Here is a 13,796-nt window from a genome sequence, read left to right as displayed (position 1 = left end):
TCAGTCTATGAATAAACCATTTAAGGAATATGTGCATGTGTGTATGTGTGTTTGTGTGTGTGTGTGTGTGTGTGTGTGTGTGTGTGTGTGTGTGTAAGAGAGAGAGAGAAAGAGACATAGAGACAGAGACAGAGACTCAGAGAGAAAAGGAGACAGAGACAGAGAGACAGAGAGAAGAGAGTGTTTTCCTTCAATGAGTTTTTATTGTAAACAAAGTTTTGTGAATATTTTTCTTGTCACAGGAATGTGGGTTAGGTGTATTTAAATTTAAATATAAGAATTTGGATTTTTGTATATTTCTTTATTTTACTACTCTATTCATGTGGAACAGTGATTGTTCCCTCAATTTTAGAAGTCCAAACACCCCAGTTCCATTTAACCACTTAATAGATAAGCCTTTTCAAAGGAACATTTCATCAAAGGTATAGCCAGAACACGTGTACAAATTTTTGCCTCCAACACCTCCAGAGCATAGTCTCCCTTATATCTCCTCAGTTTCTGGGGAGGAGAGAGAGATTAGGTTCATAACTTAGCTCAGTTCTTTCTTATATAGCATTAGTCCCACCAAGTTTCAAGTCCAAAGTTCCTCCTCCCCGCAGTTTACATCCTTAAATCCTACTTTCTCAGGGTTTGTTTCCTTGTTGGGCTGGCTGTAACATTTGTCCTGGAATCCCAGGGCTCCAAGGTTCTCAAGGTTAAAGCTTCTGGGTCCAGGATTCCAATCCCTGCATCTAGAACTAAAAAGGACAAATGAAACAAGACCAAAACCCCCAGCCCTTTTGTTGGGGCCAACTGGCCTAGGGGAAAGAGAAAGTGGTCCTCAGACTCCTTCCTTCCTTTTTTGTATGGTGTCCATGCCAGTGCCTGCTGTGAGTACTGTCTTTAGTTATTTTGTTTACTTTTTAATACTGAAGAAAATTACAGTTGCATTTTCCCACTATATGGATAAAGTAAAAAAAAATATTTCCTTTTTTTAAAGAAGAGATTAAAAAACAAATTAAACAGCAAAGAGATTAACAGAACAGCAAAGAATGTCAGTTAGTTAAACATGCTAAATTATAAAAAGAGAAAAGAGATTATCTCACTCAAGTAATTTTAAAGATGCAACCAGTTCTGGCTATGCAGTCAGAGAAAAGAGGCTGGTCTCAACCATATGGTTGGCCAACATTGAATGTCCATGCATTCACCAGGTATCTTCCCAGATACGGATCTGTGGTATCTCCTAGGTGGGTACTTTCATTTTGAACATGTTCTGAAACTTCAATTACACATGTATTTCTTCAATTTACATATTATACTGCTGGCATTTTGATAGGAAAAAAATGCTTCCATTCAATTGATCTATTTCCTGCCTCCCAACTCCTACATTTTCTTATTTGAACAGCAACCATGGCTTCTTAGGATGTTTAAACATATCAATCAATCTCATGCATCTAAGTAGAAAGATTTCTATAAGAGTAAAGCAATCTGTCCTTCAGAGCAACAAACTAGAGTGTTTTAGGAGGTGAACTGGAACATTGGCCTCAATATACTACCTCAAGCAGCAGCAAAGGTGCCACAAGCCTTGGGAGAATGTTTCCAAGTCTCTAAGAGTCAAATTCCTTAAAAGTATCTTAGACACTTGGAACCATCCTTCTTACCACATAGACTGATACCTGGAGTGAATGTACAATGCCTGGAAGTTATAATCCAAGGTCTCTAAATGACACCCAAGGGAGACTCAAATAGGAACAATAATTGGTAAATTAAATAGTGTAAGGAACATCCGGGCACATAAGTGCACTTATAGTTGCTTTTAAAAAAATGCCTTCAAATGTTAACTCCTTTCATATAACTTTCTTTGGTAATAAATTTGGCTAATCTTTCTATTTACATTTTAATAATGAGTTTATTTTTATAGAAAGAGATGGAATCATAGGTTTATCCCAGATCTCCATTACGGATAATTAGCTAGAAAAAAAGAATCCTGGCTGCCAGGTTACATAACTTTCCAGAATTAACCCAAATTGCACACACAGCACCCTAAAGCAACAATCCAAGGGTGTGTCTAGAAAATTCAATCCTCCTTCAGTGACTCAAATGACTCACTCTCCCACAGAGACCCTAAATGTGTTTTTACTGACACCACACCACATGGGATGGAAGCATTCTTACTGTGAGAGACATTTGTCTAGAATGGTAGAAATGGAAGACAAGGAGAGCTCTTAAAAGATATATATTTCAGTTGACTTTGTCACTAATTGAATATAACTTCAGGCCAACCTGTTTGTAAGTCAATGGAAGTGAGAATCTTAAAGATAATTCAAAGATTTTATATGTTTACATAATTCCTTTTGTCTCCCTTATGACACTCAATTTAGAGTAAAAGTATAAGGGGAGAATAAAGACATTGTTTAGTAATATGATATTATACGTCATACTTTAGACTCAGCAGAGTAGGAAATGAGTAGTAGCCAAGTTTAAAGAAGATAAAGAGGCATCAAGAAATATGAACAGCAAAAGAGAGAGGGAGAATTTTCTTCTTCTTTCTTTCCATCTCACCCAGGGAGAGCAATTAGATTATTTGGCTAGTGGGGAAGAACATACAGAATCCCCTCCTTTCCAAGGTAATAGTTACTCTATTGATTAAATAGCTTGAAGGTTGCAAACAGAATGATTTGTATATGGAAAATGACTCCATTGAAACAAAAGATCAATAATATAAATGACTGTAATTTTAAGAAAAATAGCATGAAATACAGCTGACATGAAATTGCTTCTGTGAAAATAAATAAAGCATTTTAAGCTACCATGTATCTGCACATGTATATAATATCTTGAGTAAATTTATCTTTTTAGTAGCAAAATATTCTACACTATCCTGGAATGAGATTTTAGATTATCCCGTGGAAACATTTTTCCCTTTCTGTAAAATTCCGATTCTGTTTCAAATGTTGTAATACTATTTCTAATTTTTTTTGAATGAGTCCAATGTAATGAGATAATAATTATAGGTTAACCTTAGAACAGGGCTCAAACAGGAATTTCAGAGAATAAGCACCCTGTTGAGAATTGTTGAGCTCTGGAAGAATCACTCTCACATTACCAAAGAGTATACTCTCTTAGGGAAAAAGCATTTCACTTGTGTCTTGTCCTTTTTTATCAAAAAAGGTAGGGTCAGGAGTAGTTTTTAAAAAAAAAAGTAGTGGAAGTTCAAATCTTCTCTGCTTCAGAAAAAAAACAGAGTTCTTAACCTTTTTCTTTGGTATTTTCTCAGATATGTTATTTATTTATTTCTTCCCCAGTTGATGAAGAAGAACTTTCCAATGCAGATGTTACTATTTCCAATGAAAAAATTGAGCGTAGCAAAGAGCTGACCTACCAATGGCTCCATACTCAAGTTGGGAGTTATGAAACAACCTGCCCTAGAAATGTGAAATGGTGAGGTCATTTCCTTTCAATTAGATTTTTGTCTTGTAAATACATCATGAAATGTGAAACCTTGGTTAATTGTGCTAAAACAAACATGGCTTTATAGCCAAAGGCCAGTGTACCACATGGTTAGGTTATTCAAAGACCCCCATACAGAATTGATTTAATAACCTTTAAATGATCATGAAGAACTAAGTTTCTTTCATAATGGAAGGCCAATAGATAAACCACATAAGCAATCATGCTTGAAAAATGCAACATATATCCTTACACTAAGACAAAAATGACCATCTATGCCATAGGTTGTACTTTAGTTTATCTACACTATAATGTGTCAAAAGAGGCAAAAAAAGAAGAGAAGAAAAGGAAAGAAAAGGAAAAGGTGGGTATCCATGTGTCCATTAAACTATCATTTAAGACAATTGAAGAAAAGCATTCCACAAAAATTTTCAGAATTTTTTTAACATGCAGACTACACTTTGTAGTGAAAAGAACTCTGAATTTTTAAAGGTTCAAATACTAATGTTCCCACTGACTACCTATGTGACTTTGTAAGAGTCACAGAACCTCTCTAAGTTTCTACGACTCTTGAGTGAGAAGGCGGAACTAGGTGATCTCTAATGTCCTTTACCTCTTGAAACCCTATGATCCTATTATTCTATGTACAGACAGATGTTGCAGCTGTAAACCAGCCATGTATCCAAATACAGAAGCTGGTTTTGAAATATTAGGCCTGCATTTCTTGTCATTGTTGATTATAAAAGAAATTGAATGAATGCGAAAGCCTATAATTTAACAGCAAGAGAATCAGAATATGCAAAAATGTAACTTCTCTAAATAATGTATATTAATTGATTCTACTCATATGTGGTCAATTCTCTCCATGTAATTCCTGTTTAAAGAAAATGGAAATCATGTGCTTGGAAGAATGAAAGAGTCAGATTGCATCAGCATTTTATATTCTGAATTAGTATTACCATATTTTATTTTGAACCAAAGAAGTAGGGACAAGTTCTTGACATTAGTATAATTTCTAAGACTCATTATTATTTCACTAAGGATTCTGTGTAATTATCATGTCTGTTTTATTTTATTTTCATGCTGGATAATACTACATCTTACATATACTATATGAATAGCATCAATAATGTACACATACAGTAGATAGTTCTCTACATTACCTAATATAAAAATCTAGTACAAAAATTTGTAAAGCTATATGTAATATGACATAGACAATTCAAGATAATTCAGGAAGACTTTTGAATGTCAAAGCTGAATAAATTTTTCTTATTCATGATTTTTTTAAAGAAAATATAAGAAGTAGGTTTTCATAGATTTTCTTATTTGCTACAAAGGTCTAGCTAGTGGTCTTGGAAGGAAAAAAAATAATGAAAGGTAAGTGTTGAGACTATGCCATTTCTATATTTTAGAGATTTTTCCAAATTTTAGAACCAAAGTTCACTATATGTATTAGGAGAATGCATGAAATTTCCTACAGATGTTTCAAACTGAGAAACTTTTTTCTAAAGATAAATAAAGCAAAGTAAGTTAGATGAATTAAATGTATTAAATTTCTATATCATGTAAGAATTATCAGTTTTTATTTTTTGATTGTCTCTTCAGATTTTTGTTTGGGAGATTAAAAGTTTTATTTAGATTTTTTAAATGCCATGGTACATTCAAGGAAAAGCTGTTCATAAAAACTGATATCTTAAAATTGTGTGTTTTGTTTCTGCCAAAATGTAGCTTAACGAAATTTTCAATTCTTTGATCAAAATAATTCTACAAAATTTAAAAATATGAAATTCTATTATGTAATCTGCTACATTTAAAACATAAAGTATTTTCTGCTTTTGTCACTGTACAGCCAGACTCACTTCTTGCCTGTGTTAGATCCAGATGTACTTAATGGTGGGCGAGTTCAACTTGTGGTAAGAAATGTGTTTAAAGTTACAGTAAAATGTTGCAGACGCCAATACTCAATAACTGTCATTTAAAATATGTCTATAATTTGTTTAAACTACAAAAATGTCACAACTGTAACTACTTCTGAGCAATATCAACATGACATATTGAAATACTTTAAAAACTTTGAATTTAATGTATTTTTATTAATACATTATTAACATAATGTATTTTTGACTAAAGTCATGTATTATTTGCATTATTTTCTGATAGGGGATCACTGTATTGCTTAAAATTGGGATTCAATCAATTTAGAATAAACTGTGGTTAAATAAATTATTTCTTTCATTTTTTGAGTGAACACATTACATAGTTAACAAAAATAAAATCTAGTTAATTAAATTTCATGACAGTGATACTTTTAATCTCTATTATAGCCTAAAATTGATGTATCCTAAGAAATAACACTCTTCCTCATCACATAGATTATGAAAGTGCTAAAAAAGGGTTGGAATTTAATATCTCAGAATTTCATATACAATGTATATTTTTAAATTTTTTTTGTTCCATGGCAATTTTTGAAATTTTGTTGAATTTTCTTCTTGATTTTTTCCTTGACAATTTGAACATTCTTTCACGATTTCAATTCATATACGGAAGTACCTGCCAAAAATGGGGGTGAGGATCCAGTCTAATGGATTGTGTGTTTAAATGACATTTCTTGTACTAAAGTCATTGTTAATAACATTCTGTAGGCTGCTCATATCTACCATGTGTCTTTCCTATGCTCTTTAGGATGTTTCTGTTTTGTGCCTTTAATATTATTATCCAAGATTCACAGTATCACTTGGAGAATTTTAGTATTGAAGAAATGAATTTTTGTCTGAGTAATCAATTTAAAATCATTAAAGGTAGAGCCATTTGGTTTCCTAATGTAATCTAATCTGATCTTCCCATAACTTAGTTCTGGGCCCAACTCTTTAGTCATCTGCAACATTTGTTCAACATACACAAATTAATGGAATAATCCAATGGATCTTCCCATCTAACTGTATGTCATAATTGGACACTGTGCTTTTCACCCACTTTATTTTTTAGTATGGATAATTAGGTCAGTCTCTTTCACATCCCTATACATATCACTGAGGAAGCTATGTAGTGTACTGAAGCCTAGTTTAATCATGATGATGTCATTAGTAAATAAAGGCCCTTGGAAAACTTTATAATCAATAAGAAAGCTTTTGTTTGTTTATCTTTTTTTGTTTGTTTGTTTGTTTGGAACTTAGTGCCATTTTCCTCAGTAACAGTGAGCACGCTATGGTCCCCAGACATGGCAGAGACTGTAGTTGTGTTTGCAGCTGCAGCCTCCTTTGTTTTGTAAGTATCGTTCAATGCTTCACACTTTAGGGGACAGAGGAGAAGTTTTAGCTGGGGTGTTCTGCCATGGGTGAGGAGGAGGCAGCTGGAGAGAAGATGGGGTAGGCAAAGTCATAGAATGAGCAAGCAGAAACTTGTGGCTGCAGGATGAGTGTCTGGGAACTGAACAGACCCAAGTCAGTGGCAGTGTCTGAGAAAGAAGCTAATGTTGGGGACAGGAATTCTAGAGTCAGAGGAGGTATCCAAAGTAGAAAGAAGCCTTGTGCAAAACCACAGTAATGGTTAGCATTTAGATGGCACTTTAGGGTTTTCAAAGACATTTATAAATATTAGTTGATCCCCACAACTACCTTGAGAGGAGGCAGGTGCTATTATTATCTCTATCTTATAGATGATGAAACAAAGACTGAGAGAAGCTAAGAGACTTGGCCAAGGTCACACAGCTATTAAGCATCTGAGGCTGGATTTGTACTTAGGTCTTCCTGACTCCAGGTCCATCATTCTATCCACTATACCAAGCACTGACCAACAACAAATGTCCTTCCTAGGACCTTCCTAGATGGTATTCACCATCTCACAGTGTTTGAATTTGATAGCATATGGCTGCCTTTGGAACCAAGATCAAGTCTAAGATTGCTAGTAGGCAAGGTCCAGGGTTCAGGAATCAAGGCTTTAATACTGGGTAAGTAAAAAGGCCATGTCCACCTGTTTCAGTCTGTTGGCATGTATTGCTACCCCTGGCCTTCTTACTTTCCGTGAATCCCCATTATTTAGAAAGTTCTCAAAGCCACTGCCACCCTTATTGTCTTCCATCAGAGTAACCGATTCTTCATGGCAATTGATACACACATTTGCTGAAAATAAATGTTGGCATTTAGCACCTCCTATGAGTTCCATCCCCAGAAGGTTGACCCCTAAGGAGGTATTTTTTTTGTTGTCACAGATGATAAAACCCAGAGAAGAAATTGAGATCTGAGTGGTACAAGGAAATGACAAACCACCGAAGTACTTAATTGTGCAATTTGGCACAGTATTTAATGTATTTAATGGTGCCATTTAAGTATTTAATGGTGCCATTACTCCACCAGTGTTTAAACAAAAGTATCCCAGTTATTGCATATCATGGGATTTTTTTATAATATCCTTATCTGCATGACCTCCATCTTCTTTTCTAAGGAGAGCCTTCTAGGCTGCACTACTGAGTCAAATGTTATCCTAAAATCATAACTAATAATGTAGGATCTTGTAGAAGTCACCTAGGAGTCAGTTATCCAAGTGTAAAGAGTGATCTGACTTAGAAGGAGCAGTATCTATCTTTCTGCTGAGGCCCCCTGTAGTTTCCTTGTCCATTTTATTAGGACAGAAGGAGATATGTTGCCTTTTCTCAAGTGGTATGGATTGGTCTATATGGCTCAGTCTTGCCCTTTTGCATTTTTAATTATGAGTAGACATTTTTCATTTGGAAAGTAGGAGGGACTACTTTTGATTGAGGCATGCTGGTGGTTATGTTCTTTGGTTCTTTCATTTTTCTTTCTGGGAAATTCTTATACTAAAGTTAAGAATTTGCCTCCTAGAAGAAACTGGGCTCCCACAGTGTGGGGAAGAGGGAAATATAAAGTATGTACATTGATGAGTTCATCCATTTTGGAAGGTCAGGTCAACTCAGTGCTATCGTATTTACGCTGGAGAAAGGTGAAATCTTGCAATTCCAAGAAGAGTTCATGTTGGGTAGGTCATAATGCCATGCTATCAGGCATCTTGGGGCCAAACAGATGAAAAAAATAATCCATCATCCCTCCTCATGATTTGACTATATAGAGCCTTGGACATAAGACCTTATGAGAAAAGCTGTAATAGATGCCAGAACACCAAAAATAGTATGTCCTTGTTTGTTCCCCTGCAGTCTTTGGCTGAGAAAAGGTAGAGTTTGTGATAGATTAGCTGCCACCCTTAGATTACGTGACCAACATCATGACTTCAGATTATTTCTCATGAATATGCTATCTGAATTTATGTCTGTTTGTTGCATCTCAAACATTATGGTAATTTAAAACAACAGCATTTAAACTACATGTGCTTCTGTTTCAGATAATGTCAGATAGGCATCATAGCTTATGGTCTTAAGTTTAAATCCTTGAAATTCATCCCCAAGAGGCTAGAATTTCACCTATACCTCCTACCACTGGCTTATAGTTAAGTGGAAAGTGTTAACCAAGAAACAAAAAAAAAGTTCTTACACTGCTGCTCCACATATGTGTTGCCAGATTGGCTTTGCCTGTAGCCTAATTTGCCTACAGCAGCACGTTGCACTTCATACTCAGGCTATTTATGGATGATGCACTCCATTCCTCTGCCTAGTAGATACTCTAGAAATATAGAACTTGTCTTTAAAAGTGGCACTTACAGCTGGTACTTTTGACCACACAGCAAAGATACCTAATGATAGAGGGACTAGTGAAGAGTGTATGCTTCTATGCTGGAACTGGGACACACCTGGCCCGGCTAGGTCACCAGTACTTGCCAGCAAACAAGTCCTTCCTAGGCCCTCTATGAGCATTCCTTGGTGGTATTTACCATCAGCTAGTGTTTGAATCTGATAACGTATGGAATTCCACATCTCTTTCCTATTTTCCATAATAACAAGAAAAGCTCCATTTGAATACCAGGAAGATAATGAGATAGAAGAGACAATAGGATCATAGATTTAAAGCTGTCAGGATTGCTAGAGACCATCTTGTGCAAGGCTTTCATTCAGTTTCTAAATGAAGGTAACTTCACTTCTCCTACTCCAGCACACTTGTTGCTGTACTGAGGATTCGGACAAGCCACTCCATAATCCTCATGCCAGGACTTCCCTTACCTCCCCCCAACTTAATAGTGGGCAACAAGAAGACAGACCAACAACACCTGCTGCTGTGAACGCTAGTCTTCTCCCTCCCCCAAATGAAAGTTACTGGCTAATTGCCCCATTTCTCCCAGGTGGAAGATTCCCACTGCTAGCTGGATGCTGAGGCCCAAGTCCCTATGTCTAGTGGACATAGCCCTTATACCCACCATCCTTTATGTGTTGTATCTTCCAATTAGAATGTGCATTCCTTGAGAACAGGGAATGTGTCTGTTTCCTATTTGTATCCACAGTGCTTAGCACATTGCTTGGCACATTCCATTCCAAGAAACCAAACCCTAGAGATGGTAAGTGTCTTGTTCAAAGTAACACCAACAGTTGTGGCTAAATGAAATAGTCAGAATTTGAACCCAAATCCTTTGACTTTCTTTGAAAAAAAATACAGTCCATTACTGTTGTTGTTGTTCATCCTTCCTTCCTGAAGAGAGCCAATGGCATCTGGAGGGTGATGGCACGAATTGGATTTAAGTGAGGCAGAGCTTATTAAAGAGTCATTAGCCTCATCTTCTCCAGAGTCATCAAAATCCAATGGCAAGACAAAAGACACGAAGACTAGTGACAGCCTTGGATGCAGTGTATGACTTTGACCTTTCTAAATTTAGGTCTTTCCCAGGTCTCAGTCTGTCTGAAGCTATGCCCATTCAATGAATAAGGATTGCTAAGAATTGAGACCAAAGATGGCCTCACTTATCATCATAAAATTATGCATCTGGGAGGGGAAGACCCTCAGAGTTTCTGGCCAGAGCACAGAAAACAATTGCTATTTACACTCATTCTAAACCATCAAGATCTAAATAACGAACCACAGAAGCTTGGGCTGGGGCTATTATTGGCAATTCAATGAAAGCCAGAATGATTTGGATTTAAAGGCATAGTCAAATATCTCCATTTGAAACATAATGGACTTTTTTAAAAGCCTGTTTTTTTCAGAGCTATATTTCAAAAAAATCATAAAGGAAAACTTCATAGGACAAAAAGTCAATTGCTCAGCTTTTTGAAAATCAAAATCAAAATTAAAAAACAATCCTAACATGTGGGTACTCTGTTGATAGGAATATAATATGGTTTTGGTCACTTATATTTGTGAGACATTTGGGAGGCTTGGGGGCTAGATATTTTTATAGTCTAAATTCATCAATACAAGTCATTAAATACCTAACAAAATAGACTGTGAGAACAAACTTCCATTATTGTTTTTTCAAATGTTCATATCAGCTTTAATATCACATTTTATTTGTATCTCCTATTTTTTCTATGTATTTTGTTCAATTTTTTCTTTTAATTTTGATATTATTTGAATAATTTTAATCAATGCATATATTGTTCTTTTGGTTCTGTTTTGTTTATGCTATATTATTTCAAATATCCTTCTGTCTTTGTGTTCTTTTATATTTGTCCATTCTTATGGCATAAAAATATTCCATTACATCTATATACCACAATTTATTCAGCTATTCCTCAATTTGACACATAGGATTTTTCCAGTATTCTTTATACTACAACCAAGTTTACAGATTGTAAATTCTGGAGGAAGGCATTGAGGGTGTGGTCCGGTGGATCAAGCTGGGGAATTGGTTGAGGACATTCCTGCCCTATGTTCATCAATGACACATGGAGAGATCACAGCATCCTTCCTTGAAGGAAGAAATGGTGGAGTGCCTTTAAAAGTCCTGAAGGCAGTGGATGTGGAGGGTAAAGAAACACAACTGAGATGTGCTTGAGATAAATATCTGAGGCACTACTTGCACCTGTGCCTAGGAAGAGGCAGATATTCAAGGTAGTGTTGAACAAGGGAATACTTGTAAAACCAGCCCATCTTTTGTAAGACTTTATGGTGCTGCTGGGAGAGTACAGAACTGAACAGCAAGGTTAGCTTCCAAGAAGCTAGGAATGACTCAGCTGTGATAGTCTGTGTTCCTCACTTCCCCTTTCTGTTGTTTTTGTTGTTGCTTTTTAAATTAAATTTGTTTTTAATAAGCAAATGCCTGCTTTTGCTTCCTCCCACCTCTACCTGGGGCGGCTAGGTGGTGCACGGCTTCTAGGTGGTACAGTGGATAGAGTACTGGACCTGAAGTCAGGAAAACTCATCTTCCTGAATTCAAATCTGGCCTGAGATACTTACTAGCTGTGTGATCCTGGGCTAGTCACTTAACCCTATTTGCCTCAGTTCCTATCAGCTGGAGAAAGAAATGGGAAACCACTGCAGTACCTTCGCCAAAAAGACCTCAAATAGGGTCACAAAGAGGCAAACGCAACTGAAACTACTGAACAACACCTCTACCTTCCCCTGACTTGAGAAAGAAGGGGGGAACCCTGGTATAAACCTGTATAGTCAATCAAAATAAATTCCCACCATTGACCCACATCCAAAGGGAAAAAAATGACATCCCTCAGTCTGTGCTCTGATTTCATCACCTTTCTATTAGAAAATAATGGGTAGTATGTTTGATCTTGAACCTTCTGGAATTGTGGTTTGTCATTGCATTGATCAGAGTTTCTAAGTCTTTCAAAATTTTTTTCTTTATAATATTGTTTTTATTGTACAAATTGTTCTCCGGGGTCTGATTACTTCACTCTGCATCAGTTTGTGTGTCTTCCTAGGTTGTTTTTTTAAACCATCTCTTTCATTATTTCTTACAGAATGAGTATTGCATCATATGTATATGTAATAACTTGTTCAGCCAATCCTCAATTGATGGGCACTCCCATTGTTGCCAATTCTATGCCACCAAAAGAAAGCTGCTATAAAATACTTTTGTAGATCCTTAGAGTTCGTTTTGTTTAGATATCGTTCCTTCCTTTTCTTGTGAGTTCTTGTGAGTGAAGTTCAAGTATCAACCACTCCCCTCATCCCTTTTTCCTTGTGTGTATAGATTTCTATTTCCGTACTCTAATTGTGTGAGAAAATTTCCCCACCTTTCCTCTCCTTTTTCCCCACCCCCTGTATTCCTCTTCCTCTCTTCCCATTCTATTGTTCTTTTGAGATCATCAAAACTAACAGAACTACTCTCAGACCCCATGTCTAAATAGATTCTCTCTCTGACTAGTGATGATGAGGGGGTTTGGCAAGGATACATGCATCAACTGCCCATATTATAGTATAAACAGTTTTTCCTTGTTTAGTCCTTTATGATTGTTTGCTCATTATTACCTTTTTTATATTTTTCTTCATTTCTGTGTTTGCATTGAAAAATTTTCAAGCAGTTCTTGTGTTTTCATCAGGAATGTTTGGAAGATACCCTCTATTTCATTAAAAATCCATTCACTTTCTTGCCCCTACAGAATTATACTTAGTTTTACTGGGTAAGTTATTCTTGGGGACAAGGCTAGATGTTTTGCCCACTGGAATATAGTATTCCAAGCTTTCTGCTCCTTTAGAGTGATGGCTGCTACATCATGTGTAACCGTGATTATGACTTCTAGGGACTTGATTTTTTCTGGCTTCCTGCAGTATTTTTGATTTAGATGTTCAGGATTTTTCCTGGGATTTTCTTGGAGTTTTCATTTTAGAGATTTCAGGAAATCAACAATCTTTCCTTTCTATTTCCCCTTTACTCTCTGCTTCTAAAAGATCTGGGTAATTTTAAAATTTCTTGAAATAAGATGATGTCTTTTTTTGTTTTTGGGTTTTTTGTTTTGGTTATGACTTTCAGTTAGTTATCTCCCCTTGATCTGTTTTCAATGTCACTTGTTTTTGCTATTCAATATTCTTGTTTCCTTCTATATTTTAGTCTTTTGACTTTGCTTTAATATTTCTTATTGTCCAATGGAGTCTTTATTACTCTTTGATCCATTCTGATTTTCAGAGAGTTTGTTGCTTGGTCAAGATTTTTTTATTTTGTTTTGTTTTGTTGTTTTGTTACCTCTTATAAAGATCTGTTCATTCTTTTTCCAGTTCTTTCTTTCAGAGATCTTATTTTTTTTTCATTTTTTCCTCTACCATGTTTATTGAAAAAAAAATCTTTAAACTCTTTATCTCTTTCAGGAATTCTGATTGAACCTGTACCAAGCTGTATTTTTGGTTGAGGCTTTGTTTTACTTGTTCCAGAGTCATTCTCCTAGGTTTGTGTCTTGACTGTGCTTGTCACCATAATAGCTATTTATTTTGTGATTCTTTTTTGTTTATTTGCTCAGTCTTCCAGCCTACTTCCTGACTTTAGACTTTATGTTAGGGCTATACACTTCAAAATTATAG

General features: G+C 35.7%; 1 protein-coding gene across 1 annotated transcript in view; it reads left to right on the top strand.

Annotated features, from left to right (window-relative positions):
- Positions 1-13,796, top strand: part of LRRIQ1 (leucine rich repeats and IQ motif containing 1) — a 253,197-nt gene that overhangs the window by 209,673 nt on the left and 29,728 nt on the right. The window contains exons 24-25 of the mRNA XM_036760717.1: positions 3,285-3,420; positions 5,282-5,345. Coding sequence (XP_036616612.1) covers positions 3,285-3,420; positions 5,282-5,345 — 200 coding nt within the window. The remainder of the gene's footprint in view (positions 1-3,284; positions 3,421-5,281; positions 5,346-13,796) is intronic.

The sequence above is a fragment of the Trichosurus vulpecula genome, chromosome 5 (assembly GCF_011100635.1).
Source record: "Trichosurus vulpecula isolate mTriVul1 chromosome 5, mTriVul1.pri, whole genome shotgun sequence".
NCBI classification, from domain to species: domain Eukaryota; kingdom Metazoa; phylum Chordata; class Mammalia; order Diprotodontia; family Phalangeridae; genus Trichosurus; species Trichosurus vulpecula.
Note: the sequence above shows the minus strand (reverse complement) of the source record. Positions and strands in the feature narration are given on the sequence as shown.